General features: G+C 42.7%; 1 protein-coding gene and 1 pseudogene across 6 annotated transcripts in view; both read left to right on the forward strand.

The window, feature by feature from the left end:
* DAAM2 (dishevelled associated activator of morphogenesis 2) overlaps positions 1 to 17,160 on the forward strand; it is a 247,532-nt gene that overhangs the window by 188,695 nt on the left and 41,677 nt on the right. For 5 of the 6 annotated variants that reach the window (XM_066618643.1, XM_066618647.1, XM_066618644.1 and 2 more), the window contains 3 exons: positions 3,674 to 3,781; positions 6,011 to 6,043; positions 6,914 to 7,020. In XM_066618643.1, coding sequence (XP_066474740.1) covers positions 3,674 to 3,781; positions 6,011 to 6,043; positions 6,914 to 7,020 — 248 coding nt within the window. The remainder of the gene's footprint in view (positions 1 to 3,673; positions 3,782 to 6,010; positions 6,044 to 6,913; positions 7,021 to 17,160) is intronic. The other variant, XM_066618648.1, reaches the window with a different exon arrangement.
* On the forward strand, positions 451 to 569 carry LOC136637154 (5S ribosomal RNA; annotated as a pseudogene).

Here is a 17,160-nt window from a genome sequence, read left to right on the forward strand (position 1 = left end):
GAACCAGAGGAGCTCTGCATCCGGAACCTGTGTCAGTTCGTGGACCTGACACGGAGGCTCTTGATTCTACAGCAGCCCCAGGGTTGCTGCAGAATTGAGTAGTCCCATTGCGGGGCTACTTGCCTTTCCCCGAGGAGCCACCAGCTGCTGCCCTGTTGCACGCAGGATTCCATGACAGTCGTTTCAGTGCTGTGGCAGTCCTGGTGCAACAGGCAGCTCAGGATTCAGCTGAAAGTCCCCAAAATTTGAAATAATGATGGAGGACAGGGTGAAAGATGAAATAAACTATGGAAAGCTTTGGTATGATGGATATTTGAACAATTGGTTAATTGGCAGAATAAGGGATTTGACTGTATTACAGTGTAGGCAGCTTGTGGTGGTTACCTGTTTACAGAGAAACAGTAATATTCCATTTCCTAGCAATGATTGATCCAATCATTCTGAATGGATGATGTCTGTAATGTTACCCTGCACATGCCTGATCTTGTCTGATCTTGGAAGCTAAGCAGGGTCAGGCCTGGTTAGTACTTGGATGGGAGACCGCCTGGGAATACCGGGTGCTGTAGGCCTATACCATAGTCTTTCGAGACTGAAGGTTGCCAACCATTTGTAATGTTGGAGGCAGAAGTAGTTAGCTGCTCTGTGAGAATGTAAAGACCCAGCACTGAAGGTCAAACTGGTTGCGATGGCAAATTCCCTCCTTGCGTAAATGGGGCATGTCAGGCTCTGATCTGGATTGGGAGGAAATGGAGGAGGAAATGGTTACACTCACCTCCTCAGTACTGTGGTTCCAATAGCTATTTGCAAAAGGAACTCCTGCAGGGCAAAACCATGTGTTTAAAGATGCATCTGCTTTGGCAGTGAGTTTCTCACCTGCTGTCTATAACTAGGCAGAAATGAAATGCAGTAAATAAATAACTTTTCATCATTTTCATCTTCTTTTTCTTCTGACCACAAAATGGGCCTTTATTCTGGCCTTCAAAATTCATTCAGAATACAGGCAACCCTCAGTTTACAGTGGGGTTCCATTCCTGAAGGAACTGTTGCAAATAAAAAAATGGATGGATATATAAAAAGTTGTAAAATGAACCTAATTGTATAATGTAAGTCAATGGGATGTCAGTGAGTTATGTTCAAGGCCCTTCACAAATTTGACATAAATAATATAATACTTAAAGCTCTGAAATGAATGTAAAAACAACCTGTGGGTTGATGCTTGGCTCTGAAATAGTGGCTAGGGGCAAGGAATTGTACACTAGATAATGTGGCCATGTGGGGAGACGGGGAGGCTGCTGCTGCTGTTGGTGCTGCTGTCAACAAAGGTGGTGCTCTGCAAGAAGACCTGGTTCTTCTCTCCAGGCCCAGCCTGACCATAATGCTCAGAAAAATGCTCCTCGCCAAAGTGCACCAGCTCAGAGAGATGCTCCTCATCTTCGTGGCAGGTTTGCAATGAGTTACAATACCCAACAAATTAACCATCATAAACCGAGGGCTACCTTTATTGTAATTCTTTTTCATGGCAAAATAGAGCGCAGCCTCTCAAAGCAGCACAGCCTCTTTTATTCACAAGGGATTTGTTCATGGTTTGTGATGAAGTTTCATAAGAAGATACAGAAACAAACTACTGGAAAAACTTCTATAGGTGTCCATTTCCTGAACCTCACTGGTTTCTCTCTCAGCGAGCTGTACTTTATTTCAAGTATGTAAGTGAAGAATGGTATGATTGCAATATGGGATTGTAAAATGCATTTCGAAAACAAATTTTCTCAGAAGGGCCAAGTCCTTATAAAGACATGCTCTGACTAATTGCATTGCTCCAATACTTTTCCCCTTATGTCTTAGTCAATCTCTGGGGAGTCCTGGGAAATATTGTTCACAGGTCCAATTTCTCATAATGGACTAAAACTATTGCATGGCAGAGAAACCAGATAGCTAACATGACAAGACAGACTTGGAACAAAAATCTCTCATTAAGAAAAAATAAAGCTTATGGGATGATAGCACAAATGAAGTAACTTTAAAAAAAGAATGCATAAAAGGATAAGAATTTGTTTTATTTTTAAATTGCTGCTTAGGAACCATAAATATTTCTATGGACCTAAGGGAATCATTTATATTACTAACTATACCAGGTGAGCTTTTGTTTCTCTTGGATTACTCAAGTCTTTCTGAAAACACAAGCTGGTATAAGTGTGTTAATTTATAGCTGTTTTTCCATGGGTAAAATGGGCTCCCAGGAAGATGGGAAGTTTCCCCTATATCAAGGGAATTGTACGTGATTGTGGGTGGGTAGTTGATCACTCTCTTCTGTTCCATTTTGTCCCTAATTTTTGTAACCTTCCACTGGTAAATAAATCAATGTCCCTGTTCTAGGGTTTTCCCTTTTGGAGATGCCTTGTTAAAATATTGCTAGCCTGAGTTTCTGCAATCACAAGATATCTAGAATGACAAGAGTTGTCTTTATTCAGAGTTCAGCTCCCTCATTCTCTGGAAACCCTCAAGTGGTACACTTCAAGAACTGTTTTATCATGTGATCTGTTGTTTGTGTCAACTGGGCTGAACCCCTGCCTTTCAAATAGCCTTAGGGCTGAAATGCTTTGAACTTAAGATGAACATTTTATGATTTAAGATGGCCAAAAATAATGTAAGAATAACCTTTGGGTACAGAAATACTGTAGTGGCCTGTGAGGAGGATGGAGAATGAGGAAAGAAAAAAAATAAACATTGCCCTCATGAAAAAAAAAATAGTTATCAGCATTCTCAGCTCAAATGTTGAGATGCTGGGTGTTTCTCACGTACACACAAAAATGGTGAGTGTGTGTGTACATCCACTCTGCTTTTTAATCTCGTCTTCAAGTTGCTTCCTAACTGTATTAGCTTCCCAGCGTAACACATTTCTCTTGCTCTTTGTAAGATTGGAAGTGGGAAATGGAGGCTCGTCCTAATGAGTTCAATAACGAAGTATTAATGTACTTTGCCGTGTAAGTGTAGGCCCTTCACCTCAGGAGTCTCTAAGAAGTCTCTTTGCAGTCCTAACCCTTACTTCTGAACCACAAGACTTCACATGCTGTGAGGATCTCCAGTGCCAGGGTTTCTCAGCATTTTTCTTTTCTTTTCTTACAAATTACCTATGTATCTTTTAATGTTTCAAAAAGATAAAAAGCTCCACTTCTGTAGCATAAATGTAACAACAGCAATAATTTTTGGAGCTAATTTGAGACACACTACTTGATATACAATAGGTCACCATAAAATAATATAAATTTAAGTTAAATAACATTTTAGAATGTAAAAAGGGGAAGGAAAGAAAACAGTGAGGAGTTTCCCATAAAACCATCCAGAGAATAAATAAATCTTCAAGCTGAAGATTTTTCTGGGGTATTCTGAAGTTGAAGATGAAGCAAAGAGAAATATTGTACAATATTATTAGTAGTTTACATAGGGACAGTATAGCTGCAACACTGACTATCTCTTACCCATGATTAAGGGATCATGAAGAGGCCAAAGGGTCACACACACCCTACCCTCAGCCTGTGTCCTCTTGAACATAAATTCTTCTTACCTTTCCCTGATGGCATTAACTGCCACTTGATTGCAATTAACTCCATTTTGTTACAAAATTATTATCTGTTGTTTACGTCCTGAATGTGTGTGTTATCTCTTGGAACTGCAGGAGAAGATACATGGCACAATATGGAATGAAATTGATGACTTAAGGGCTTTCAAAATGCTGGATCTGGAAGACTTTGAAAAAATGTTCTCAGCTTATCAGAGACACCAGGTAAGAGCTTTCCATTTTTTCTCCCGATACTGCAGACTCTGAGTTCCTTGTGCTTCTTGGCAGTGACTGAAGCTCCAGTCAACATAAACCAGAAATGGGAATTGCTTTCTCTCATATGTATGGTATTTTCAAGGTTAAAAAAAAGGGGGGCTCAGAAAAGCAATTGGGTCATTAACAATGCAATCCTATACATGTCTACTGGACTCTTACCTTCCAGGTAAATCCCATTGAGTTTTTCTCAAGTAAATGTGTATAGGATTGTAGCCTAATTGGTTTACAATCTGACCTCTGCCCTTAAGTGCAAAAATTCCATTCCTGGAACTTGGAAGGTAATATTCTGGTTTGATCTGAGATACTATTTGTTACAAAGTTCTTGAGCTAGTGCTAGTAGTTTATTTTTTTCTTTCTCCTGCCCATTCACTCTTGCACTTCCAGTCATCTTTAGTAAACTTCCTGAGCAACTAAAGAGTTTTGTGTTTTGAGTTTGGATTAGCTTTTTGTTTGTTTGTTTGTTTGTTTGTTTGTTTGTTTGTTTGTTTGTTTGTTTGTTTGTTTGTTTGTTTGTTTCGCTTCTCTTCCTTTTTCTCTCCAACAAATGTATGGGCTAAACTGGCTGAATTATAGTCCATAACATTAGCAACATGTTTTAACAAAAGCTATTTATTTGAATTTTTCTCTCCTTTTCTGGGAAGGCAAATCACTGTGCTCTGCCTGCCTTGATGAACAATATTCAGGTGGAAGGGAGTAGTGGGATTTTCACTTCCTTATCCCTCTCACCAGATTTTTGTTTCCCAAGCTATCTGAATGTGCTCTGAAAATTTGTTCTCTTCCAATTTTTTTTAAGTAGCTTGTTCTGCTGCTGTGAAAATGATAGCTTGAAGCTGTTTTGAACTTCATCTTCCCTTATCCTATAAAATTGTGACCCCCAACTTCTCATTTGTTAATCCTATGACCAGTTTCTCTTTTCTACCTTTATTGTATGGAACAGTTGAAGCCATGAGTTAGAGCATGCATCTATAAACTGACCCAAGTCCAGCATCTTTTTGCTTTCACTAATTGGGCCATCTTATTTTTGTGAACCAAGGCAATTTCTCAGACTACAAGTTGGAGAGGAGCTGTAGCTCAACAATGCATCACATGGTTTACACTTATAAGGTCCCAGGTGAAATCCCTTGCATCTCTAGGTAAAGCTGAGAAGGATAATACCGATGATGGTAGACCAATGGTCTGACAGCTTTGTATAGGACCTTCTCCCCCAAAGTGCATAGTCCTCATCTGAAGAACCCAAATGTTTTCAAATAAACATTTCAAATAAACGAACTGAATTGCCAATAATTAGGGCTGCAACCCTATACTCACATTGAAATGAATAGAACTTCTGAGTAAAAATACATAGCCTTGTGTTTTAGTTCACTTAACAATTCAAATCAGTAAGTAGTTTAGATTTCTTTTTTAAATAAGGTGGGGAAGATGTCAAAAGTTTTTCCCATTCCAAAAAAGTCTGATAAGAATTTTCACTCTTATATTTTTCGCTTGTCATTTTTAAAAAAATCTTTTGGAAAAAGGGTGTTCTGGTCAACAAGTGCATTCTGGTCAATTATGTTCCCTGCATTTGTGAGTTAAAAAAACAAAAAACTCTTCAGTTACGTGTCCTTGAATCCAAATGTCAAAGATGATCTCTGTTCTTTTGTTCTTGAGAGAGCATGAATGAAATATTCTTTTTTTTCCTACTACAATTAACATGGCATTAATATAATTTTTCCAGTTTCCTTTATTTTAAACTGCTCATTCTTTCTTTGAAAAGACAAAGGGTTTGTTCTCCCCGCCCTGAAAATGTAGCAAGCCCGGAGTAGAACTCTTCTTTCATTTGCTCCTTATTCCTTCAAATCACTGTCTAGTTCACAAGTTACTTATATAATTGTACAAGAAGGTGGAGTGAAACTAAATTATTGTTTGTGGAATCTTTGCCTAAAATGTGTATGCCCAAAGGTGCCAGAACAATATTATATCACCGCTGATACTGTTCTTTACTTATATGTATACGGAGAGGAGAACAAACCCTGATATGTTCCTCTTCTGTTCTTTTAGTAGAGGGTCGCATTATGGGCATAGCATTTTAATCACTTAGGAAACCAGATACTGTTGCTTTGGTACACTCCATATCTTTATTGCTGTGGCTAACTGTTGGCATGTTTCCTTCTCTGTTATCTTTGACTTGTACCTCTGTAGGACCTGCTAACTAACCCTTCCTCCTGTAAGCAGGTGAGTACTGCTGTCTGTCTCCTATCTGACTTGCAGAGTTCTATTCCAGTGTTTACATTAAGTGATCCAGCTGCACATGACTCAGATTGTCTACTGCATGAGTAAGCATTAGTTTATCTGTGCTTTAGTGGTCTGTTTGTTGTGGGGAGGAGATAACAAGGGCTCTCGTGCATGAATTTTGGGAGGAAGGAGCATGGAAAATCACTGTCCTTTCACATATTTGAATCCACTGGGAGCAAGGAGACATGGCATCAAGGATGCTGCCAAGTTTTTTCCTTGTTGGGCAGAAGGGATGTTTTATTCACAGTTCATAAGCTGTAATTTTAGTATCGACTCCACAACTGGCACTTTCCCACTGAAGCTCTTTCATATTTCTGGACACAATGTGTTTTTTTGAAATGCACAAGACACACTGCACCATAATGCATGAGTTTTGTTGTGGGGGAGTTAGGTTTTATTTGTGCTGTTAAACTTATATAGCATAGCTTTAATTATGCTATATACCTTAAATCAGCTGTCATAGGCAATCCTATTTACAGTGGTAATAATGAGATGAATACTAGTCTGAGTATACAAAGAGAAGATTGAGAGGGGGGGGCCCAATATGTGTAATTGAATCAGTATTAGAAATTAAATATCACTGGTTTAACTGATAAATGAGAAATGTTTCACGTCCTTCCTCAATCTTTCTTTTGAAGTGTGGTTTTGTAGCCTTACAGAGCTGCATGGTGGATTAATTTCCACTCCTTGGGCTTTGTGGCTCCATAATATGTGATCTGTCTCTCTCCTAGTTACAACATAGATGGAAAATAAAGAGAGGAAGAGTAAAAATGCATGGCATTGATTTTCATGTACTTTAACTGTTTGTAGAAGGAAATGGGATCAAATGAAGACTTGTACCTGTCCACTCGAAAGGTCAAAGAGCTTTCTGTGATTGATGGTCGGAGGGCTCAGAATTGTGTCATCCTCCTTTCCAAGTAAGTATGCTTCAACTTGAACTTGCTTGAACTTTTGGTTTCTGGGTATACAGAAACAATGCAAGGAAAGCTTCCACTTAGCTATCAGTCCACACGTTTTCAGATACTCTCTGAATGCTCTTGAGACTTGAAATATGCTACTTTTATACTTTGTTCTTTGGTCTGAATACAAAGCAATAGATGGGAAAGATGCTTAAGGAGAAATTGCTTATTGTTTGGTTTAAATAGTTGGTTCTGTTGTTGGTCAGATACTTTGGTTTCTGTTGCATATTGTTATGTTGATTTATGCTATGAATTGTGCTATGAATTGTGAGTGCCTAAAGTCTTTTTCCTTATGGGGTATCAGTGTCATTAAAAAATGTCGTCTCTGTTAAATGATGTGTAATGATTTCTCTGTATTTTGTTCACTTCATTATAAACAAGTGTTTCATTCCACTCTTTAAGATTATTTGTTCTACCTCATTATTTGCAACAATGAGCAAAAATAATTGTATGCAAATGCTTTATTTGCACTTGAAGTCTGCAGTGTATAAACAGATGGTGCATTCACAGTTTTGGCGTGTATTTGTAGGTAGCTGACCCCTTGCTGTTTTGCAGTAGTAGGCAAACCTGGGACTGAGTTGCTTGTGGAGACGAAACTGTCTGTTCCATTTTTAGAAAGGTTGAGTCTAATTAGTAGAGATGCTGTGGGTGCAAAGGGGGGGAAAGAACAAAATCACAGTGCAAGAAATATGAACTTCATTAAACTTTTAAAAATCCCCCATGTACATAATACAAGTTGCGCTCTTCTTCAGGGGTAGAGAGAGAGAGTTCCCCAAGGCCATCTGTTGCTCCATGGCTGGGTTGGAATAAGAAAGAATAACAATCACACTGGCAAAGCTGCTGCACTCCATCGCTGGCTGTGAAACTTCTTACAGAGAATTGTTTTAAGCCCATCTTACAGCGCAAAACTGTTGACTTAAAAATCCTTCCTCTAGAGCAGCAATTTTCAACCAGTGTGCCATGAATGGTCTGCAGGTGTGCCGCAGGAATTTGTGGGAGAGTCATCAAGGGATGTTAGGCCCCCCCCAGCAGCAGCATGGTGTGCCTTGTCAATTATCAAAAAGGTAATGGTGTTCCTTGACAATTTTCGCACCTCATCAGTGTGCCCTGAGATGAAAAAGGCTGAAAATCACTGCTCTAGAGACAAATTTGTTGTTTTTAACGCAGCAATTTTTAATCATTGTCATGGCACACTGCTGTGCCATAAATGGTCAGCAGGTGGCCGTGGTGGTTTGGGGAGATTTGTTTATTAATAGGGTCATTGGGGGCGTGAGTCCCCCACCAGCAACCTGGCGTGCCTTGTCAGTTGTAAAAAAGATACTGATGGCGACACTTTTAACACATTGTCAGTGTGCTGTGAGATGAGAGAGACTATTTTTTGGCAATGGTTGTCTGATATAGCATTCCTTTAACCTTAGTGGCTTGATCCATGCTTCTCCCAAGGGCAGCTTAAATGCCTTCAAGAGGGAATGCAGGCAATAATAAAGCAACAATATCCCTCATCTCATGGCTCATTTTGCTTCCTCTATATCTTCTTCAAGTGACCACTAAGTCTTGACAACTGCAGCCAGGGGATGGATGGCATTTTTTCCTGCCTTTTCTCAAACCCTTTTTGTAACACAGTTTGGAATGAGGCTGACATTGTGAAAATGCAGATGTGTAAACTGAGTGTACCTCGTGAAATCCTGAATATCGCCACTTTACGTTCAGGTTCCCCTCTTGCTTTTCCCAACAGCTGCTTCCAATTGACTGTAACTTTGCATATATCCTTGCAGTTTATTCCCCCTCTGTTTACTCTACACTGTCATGCCCTTTAAAGTAAAATGGCTGCACAGAGGATTTTTTCCCCCTCCACTACTTGAAATGTTTTTGTTTTACTAACACTGTCTTAGAAAGGGTCAGGCAAGGCTCATATTTCATAGGGTTGAAGAAGCCAAAAGCTAGCTGGAATGGGAAATAAGTAACTATCCCTCTTTCTCTCTGCCTTTCCTTTAACAAGACTGCGGGAGAAGGGATTAACCAGGGCAGAGGAAAATGAGTTTTCTTGCTGCCCTGAGTTGATGCTGAGATGAATTTGTAGCTTTCCTTCATAGCTACTTTTCTCTTTTTCAACATTCTGTCTTTCCTAGTAATTTAAAAGCAGTGCATTTCTGCACATCATGTATTCTGCTTTCAAATATGTATTTTTGCTCTCAAGCACACAGAGAATTGGTGTCTCATGCATGTTCATGTTCACACAGTTTTCCACAAACTTTCACATACAACAACCAGTGTGTGTTTAAATTATGATAATATTCCTATTTATGAAGCACCTTTGAGCAATCACTCAAGGTGCTATGTTGAACAGCTGTTAGCTTCTAGAAAGTTGTAGTTGATGGCTAAATATTTTTTTCTTAGCATTTCTTTACCAGTACTGGGTGGAAAAAACCACACCAAACTAATTGCTGTTTACAAATTGTCCAGCACTGGACTTATCAGCCTTGGGGGAAGCCTGCCTGGTGAGCCTAGGTCTGGGTACATGCCAGAAGGGGCTGGGAAGGCCTCAGCTGGGCAGGGCTATTGGCCAGTTGACCAGAGCTCATAGGCCTATGCTGCAGGTATTAGCCTGAGCATTCTCATCCTGCAGCAAGTACCTGCGGGAGCCTTCCCATCCCCTGGAAGAGGAAGCATAGGACAGAGGGAAACCAGACAGTGAAGGTGGAACCTGGAAGGGCAGAAGGGACTAGCCAAGGCCAGGTGCATATAAGTAGTGGGCCATGGATGAGAAGGGGCCAATTGAGGCCTGGAGGCTGACTGAAAGAAAGGGTCCAGGAGGCTGGAGAAGGCCCTGAGGCTGAGGAGGAGTAGGGTGCTGTTCACCCCCTCCCTGCCTTTTCTCAGAGGCCCAGGGAAGAAGAGGGAGACAAACCAGGTGGGTGTCTCCTGGAAAACCCTACACAGACTATACTGACAGGGACCCCAATGGCCAGCAGGAGCCCATGACTTCCCCTCAGGCCCCTAACACAAATCATTTTCTTAAACATGGAGCTTCTTGAGGAAGAAATACATTGCTGAATGTTATGTCAAGAAGTCAAAAGAGCTGATTGTTGGCACCCAAGGTGACATTCTAAATGATTCTAAAATAAGCTTCTTCATAATTGTGCAAACATGGAATTCTGCTGATATGCAGCGTTGAACCTGGAAGCTCCCAGAGCTTTGTTGAACCTTCTTCCCATGCTCTTGAGATGGTGGAACACCACGCACATCATGTGCTCTGAAGGTGGGAAGAACACCCAGTCTCTCATTTCAACTGCTGCCTCAGGATTGCTATGGGAATGCCTCTAGCTTGCCCTTCTCTCTCTCACCTTATTCAATGGAAAAAAGAAATCTTTACCTCAGTTTATACTTTTGTTTTATTATTAGTTTTTTTTAAAGGTGTGTGTGTGTGTGTGTGTGTGTGTGTGTGTTTCCTGCTCTGCTGTATTACAAATAAGCTGAACTTTAAAACACAAAAACTTTACCTCAAATTTTCTCTTCATTTTGTTCCTTTACTGTTGCTGTCAGAAGGAAGAACAAAAAAGTTCCTCTGAATTTATCTCCACTTGTCTGTTTAAACAAAAAAAGAAATTCTCACAAAATGAAATGCAATTCAGACTCACGTGGGTTGTCTAAAACTGATGCACAGACATATACCTTCTGAATTGAAGCTGCTTATGCAGGATCCCTCCTGAAAAGATTTTTGGCATCCAAATTCACAGAATTCAGAGGAAATAATCACATTGAGTTTGAGTATTTAATGTGATAGATATTGAATCTTGGGGTGAGTCACAGCCCAATCTTGAGCTGCCCAGTGTGTGAGGCTGCCACGGTGCCAAAATGGCTACTGTGGCATCCAACATGTGCCTGGCAGCCCACGGCAGCTCCTCAGATGTAGGGGACTTTCATCCTCTTCCCCCAGCTAAAGGAAGTAGCCTCACAGTGGGGCTACTTGATTCCGTGGTGGCTCAGGATCCAGTACAGCTAAACTCTGCCAGTCTCATCTCCCTCCCGCCCCGTTCCCTCCCCCGCCACATCTCCTCCCCACCCTCTCCCTGCTCCCACCCTCCACCACCTGGCAGTTCAGGCAAGCTGCCAGGTGGTGGAATGCAAGCCCAGCACCGGAACTAGCCCATCGCAGGCTCGTGCTGGGCTAGCTCTGACACTGGGCCCGTGATAGTACACACTGAGAGTAAGCCAGTGCACATAGCACTGGATTGGACCCTCAGTTGCCTGACCCAGTGGGGTAGAGTCACAGTTTGTGCCTTTGGGCTGACCGAGAACAAGACTCCTTTTAGATTTTTCTTTTAAGCTGAAGCAGCTGAAGCTGCCAGTTCCATCTTGGGCCTACTGCATGAGCAGGAGCCGCTTTTATAGTAACTTCCAATAACTCTGTTTTTATTCTCTTTAACAGAATGTAGGCTATCAAACTACTCTCTCAAGGGGAAGAGTTGAGGAAGGTTGACATGGCACGTGTGAAGTGCAATGAATAGAAAACACTAGGTCATGAACTCTATACCCTGAGGGAGGAAGCATCAAGGAAGAGAGTTTCTTTTTTTAAATTAGAATCTCTGAAGGCTTTACTTTTGGTTCAGTGTGCAGTGAGCTCTCTTGCTCAATTAAGCATGCCATGTGGAGATATCCTGTCTGAAATCTCTATCAGCACAGTGTGTGCTCTACTTAACTCTCCATATATCAGATTGCCAGGCAGGCTCATGTATTTTAACATAGGACGACTTAATGAGGGCCAGAGCATAGAAGCCAAAGCCAGACAACCTGAAATTAAAAATGAGGCATCACCTTGTAATGACTTACCATGTTGCACAGCTTTCGGGGTGGGGAATAATGGATTCTGCATCCTTGGCAGACTTCAGAGCAATAGCGGGCACTTGTCAATAAGATATGGAAGCTAAAAGCAGATTAATGGGGTCTGTTATGATAATATCCTCCCCAAAATGTACATCATTTTAATAGGCCTCCCATTTGACCTTAAAATCAGCACCTTGATACATTTCTGAATTCTCTGACATTCTGCTCATGCTTAGTTTGATATACATTCAGCAAATAGGTTCCCTAATTTGTTCATTGCTTCCTCTTGCCTCCTGTCAGGGGCTTGCTGCTGGGCCAGCCCCTGTCTTACCTAGAGAGGCTGGGGGGACAGAGGTCAGGCAGGCAAAGCCCACGGAGGGAGGAGGGCGAATCCCACCAAGCGCCCAGGCAGGCGAGCAGGGCTGCCAGGCAGGCAAGAGCTGGGAGGTGGGTGAGCCCCACCAGGCACCCTGGCAGGCAAGCAGGGCTGGCAGAGAGGCGAGAGCGGGGAAAGGAGCAACCCCCGGCAAGGTGACCCTCCCTGCAGCAGTGGCCCCACGGCCGAAGCAGCCCCACCGGCGGCTGCATTGTGCCTCGCCTGTAGCGACCCCAGAGGCGACACCTCTCCCCATGGCCACAACACCGTGGCTGGAGTGGCTCCGCTGACGGGTGCACCGCCCCCCAGCTATGGCGACTCCTGGGGAGGCTCCTCTGCCTGCGTCTGCAATGGGGTGGTCGGGGTAGCTTGACTGGCAGCTGAGTCACGCCCCGCCCACAGCAACCCAGGGAGGGCGAGGATGTGCCTCGCAGCCAGCTCCAGCGGGGGAGGGCGAGCAAGGGAGTACCCCGGCGGGCCAAGGCTGCTCCTGGGGATGATGCCACCGGCCACAGCCACTGTGGGGGTGTCCCGCACCGCAGCAGGGACTGGAAGGGAGCCTGGAGACAGGAAGGGGCAAGAGGCAAGAAAGGTGGTGGCTCCATTAGAGCAGGTCGTAAGCCCCCACCAACACCTGCAGCAGGGCAAGGGTAGCCCCAGGACCAGCTGGGCTAATGGGCCGGGTGTGGCTATTCTGAGAGAGAGAGGTGGGGCCAGGAGCTCCATAATGGCAGGGGAGGCCAATAATGAAAGGGGAGCCTGGCAAGGCTAACAGCTGGGAGGAAGGCTGCACGCCTGTGAGTCCAAGGCTACCTTGTAAGCCAAAGTGGGGGACCTGGGTGAATCTAAACCCCCCCCCTTTGGCCCTGAGGCCGCTCAGCCTCACCCCAGGGACCTGTCACAGGGTGAGTCTGACCCCTTTCTGACCGGAGACCCTTCAACCCCCTCCAGGGGTTTGACACCCCTTCTGCTTAAACAATTAATGCTACTTACACTAAGTGATACTAGGTGAGTAGGATACTTTCCTAGCAGCACCTATGATCTTGTCCACTCTACAGATGTGTGCTTTCCCGTGTATACTTTCCAAATGATTGTTTTTGCAAAAGATTGCATATGCTTGCCTCAATTGTTGCTGAGAGTATATATGACTTTTTCTTTGTGTATCCATTGAACACAAATGGCCTTGTTGTTTTTTAGTGGGTATACAGCAATATTTTGTTGGTGTGTCATACTTTCCCCTTCCTGCCAACTCCATTTGGAGAAATGATCAATCCGTTTTTCTGTCTTAAAGAAAAAAATAATAACTGGGGTGCTTTACCTGCTGCTCGCTTTGTAAAATACCTTTTTCATTGTGTCATACTATTGTTTTCCCAACTGTACTGGCTCCTGGTTCAATTCAAGGTTCTGGTAATTACCTTTAAAGCACAGTATAGCTTGTGATCAGGGTACCTGAAGGACTGTCTCATCCCAAATATTCTTTTGCAAGTTTTCAGACCTTTTACAAAAAGTCTTTATGCTACACATGTGATAACGGGCTTCCTCTCCAGTACGGGAATGTATGGAACTAGATATCTTTGAACAGGGCCTCAGAGAGGAATTTTATCAGGGGGTACGAAGTTTCTTTTGAGTCCCTTTGCAAAGGGGGAGGAGTGAAACAAAGCAGGTCTACCTACCCTTGTGGCATTGGCAGCTAGATACAGTAATACCAAATACTCCTAAGTCTCTCTAAAATCTTTCAAATATAGAAAATCATGCAGAAAATGAGCATCATCATATTTAAGTTCACACTAGAATGGAAAGTGTCCTGTGTGCACCAAAACTTGCTTCTGCAGCAACTGTAGTCTTGCGACTGAGTTGCTGAGCTCCTATACACTCCATGGTAAGCAGATCCACGAGCCAAAGAGCTACTTTAGTTGCCTCCCAGATTTGGCACTGTGTTAAAGAGTGTCATGTCTGCATTCCTTAACCCTACATATATGGCTTGTCAGTAGCTGCAGCTCATGGTATTATCTCCAGCATCTTGTGACAGCAACATGTCTGAGTAGATAGGAAAATGTAAGATCCCAGGACATTTCTGGGCCCCCTCCTTTGGCTCCTGGGCCCCCTTTTTGAGCCTGGGCCTGGGTAGAAATTACCCCCTTTACCCCCCTCTCCTAGGCCTTTGCTTTGAAAAGGTGTCAGCAATTCATGTTTCCTTACTCCACCAGCAGTATGCTGCGAAAAGGTTTTACCCTTTTCTCCTTAATCCATCATGTGATAAGATCTTTACCTTCTAGCCTATATCATGCTACTGTTGTTTTATCTCAAATGGTAAAGTCTGAATTTTCTCCTGCCCTACAGTCTGGAAAGGACCCAAAAGTAATGTGTTGGAGCTTTATCCCTCTTACTAAATAGTCTTTGCAGGCACAGTGCCAAAGAGTCAGAGACAAGGTATTAAGTCCCAGTGACATTTTTGTCCTTTTTCTCAACCCCTATATTCTTGTCTCTGACCCCCTCTGCTTAGTCATTCATAATGGGCTGAAACAAGGAAGTGTTTTAACACAGGAAAATAGTGCCGTTTTTGTTAAATAGCTATGATATGATTCACATACCACTTGCTCCATGGACGCTTTGGTCCCTTTCAGCAGTCTGTCAAATTCTGGCTACAAGCCTGCTTTTCTCTGTAAGATGAACTCAGCTATAACAAATTGGGAACGTTAAGAATGCATTAAGTTAGTTGGCAATTTGACGCTCTTTTTTGCTTTACCCAGCTTGTCTTTGTAGTTTGAAGTGGTCCATGGGAACTGATGAAAATTGTGCTCCCAAAACCTTGCAGTAAACAAGCTGGCGTTTATTCTTATATTATGCATTGTAATGCAGGTGTGGAAACAGTAGCAGAAGATATGAGAGATTATACTGCTTGTTCTTTTAACCTCTGTGTTGCTTGCCTGGGCCTTTAGGATTAAATTCTAAAAATTTTCTTCTCCCACGATTACCATGAAGGCACAACTGTTTTTCAAGATCTCCTATGTTCGTTTGTCAGTACTTTAAGCAGGGCCTGTGAGAGGAATTTTATCAGGGGGTACCAAGTTTCTTTTGGGCCCCTTTGCAAAGGGGGAGCAGTGAAACAGAGCAGGGGAGGGTGGTGACGGGTGGGCAGAATAGGGGCAGGGAGGGGCGAAGCAGGGTGGGGGGAGGGTAGAGACAGCTGGAAAAGTCTTTGGAGCCCAGGTCTACCCACCCATGTGCCATCAGTAGTGTCTCCAGAATCCCCCGTCATGGTAGTGTCCCCAGCATCCCATGTGGGCAACAAGTCTGAGTAGATAGGAAAATGTCGAATCCCTAGAAATTTCTGGGCCCCCTCTGACTCCTGGGCCCCCCTTTTGACCCTGGGCCCGGGTACAAATTACCCCCTTTACCCCCTTCTCCTAGGCCCTGACTTTAAGGGTTACTTCTCATACATAGATATAGATACCTAAGGACAAAAATGTTTAGGACTCTCATCAAACCCTATGCATGGAAAATTCACTCTGTTATCACTTGGAAGTAGGACTCTGCTCTTTTCTCGGAAGCTCTGAATATTGAAAAGTAGCCTGTCAAAAAGGATATACATATGAACCATGTCTCTGACAGGCTACTTTTTCTATATTCAGGGATTTTTGTTTTTTGTTTTTAACAAGGAGAGAACATTCAACCATGTGATTCCTCTCCACAGAGTAAAGTGCACTGTCCCAGGAAGTCTGTATCACTTGATTTTATCAGCATATGCAGGTCTGAGATGGCTTCCTATTTATTTCTATTTATTATTTCTTTCTTCATGGAATTCAAGGTAATGCACATAGGGTTCCCAGTTGATTTCTCACCCAGACACTGAGTCAGACCTACCTGCTCGGATTTAACAAGTGAACAATCGAGTAGGTGTGACATAGTGGCTATGAGGCTGAGCTGTGAACAGGACTTTCTCAAATTTCGCCTGTGTCACAAACTTACCAGGTGGCCTTAGGCAAGGTACTCCATATCAACCTCAGTTCCCCAATTGGAATATGGGGATAACAATATTTACTTTCTGTATAGAATTGACATAACAGTTTCATCAAGGTAATACATGTAAAGTGCTTTACATGTTCAAAAGGTGGTACACAGATAGGGAGCATTTTTATTATTGCTGCCTTCAGAGTCCCGACCGTGCCCTGTCACCATGTATTTTCCTGAAATTATATGAGGGGTCTAGATCATGTGTGATTTGTTGGAGCAATATTAGAATAGAACAAGCTACATTCTGAATGAATGCGCACACACACACAGAGAGTTTGTCCAGTATGCTCTTGAACGTAGTTTGAGAGCAGAATCCTGCCACTTTATGTGACATATTCTGTCAAGGATTACAAGCACCAGAATTCCTTCATTCTGCTATTTCTTAGGGACACACAAGAGGGAACCCATAAGATCCACAAAGGGTATGAAAAGAAACCAGCAGTAAACCCAGTAAACCCTCCAATTTTTAAAACAGACAAGGCCTTCTGTAGGGGGAGGGAGGAACGACAGGGGACCTGTGTTATGTGTATTACTGAGCCATTAGTATTCAGGCCTAGGCACAGTGATCTAGCACACATGTGGTGAGCGCTACCTGTCACAGGAAAAACAAAGAAGCCTCTGCATATGCAAAGCTTCATTGCATCCCTTCCCCAATCCTATGTCTCTATATAAAGACTCATTGATAAATTTTGGTGGAGGGACTTATATGTTGGAACTTCCCTTGGTTTCAGTACATGTCATCCTAATGTTATGGCAAGTCAAATCAATTGATTGGAAGATAAAATATTCCTTTCTTCTCCATGTGTGCCTAAGAATGAGCAAGATCTTAGAGCAAGGTTCTGAAAATTGATGGAGCTCTTGGTATTTTGTCTTGCAAACCCTTG

This window comes from Tiliqua scincoides, chromosome 1, assembly GCF_035046505.1.
Source record: "Tiliqua scincoides isolate rTilSci1 chromosome 1, rTilSci1.hap2, whole genome shotgun sequence".
NCBI classification, from domain to species: Eukaryota; Metazoa; Chordata; class Lepidosauria; order Squamata; family Scincidae; genus Tiliqua; species Tiliqua scincoides.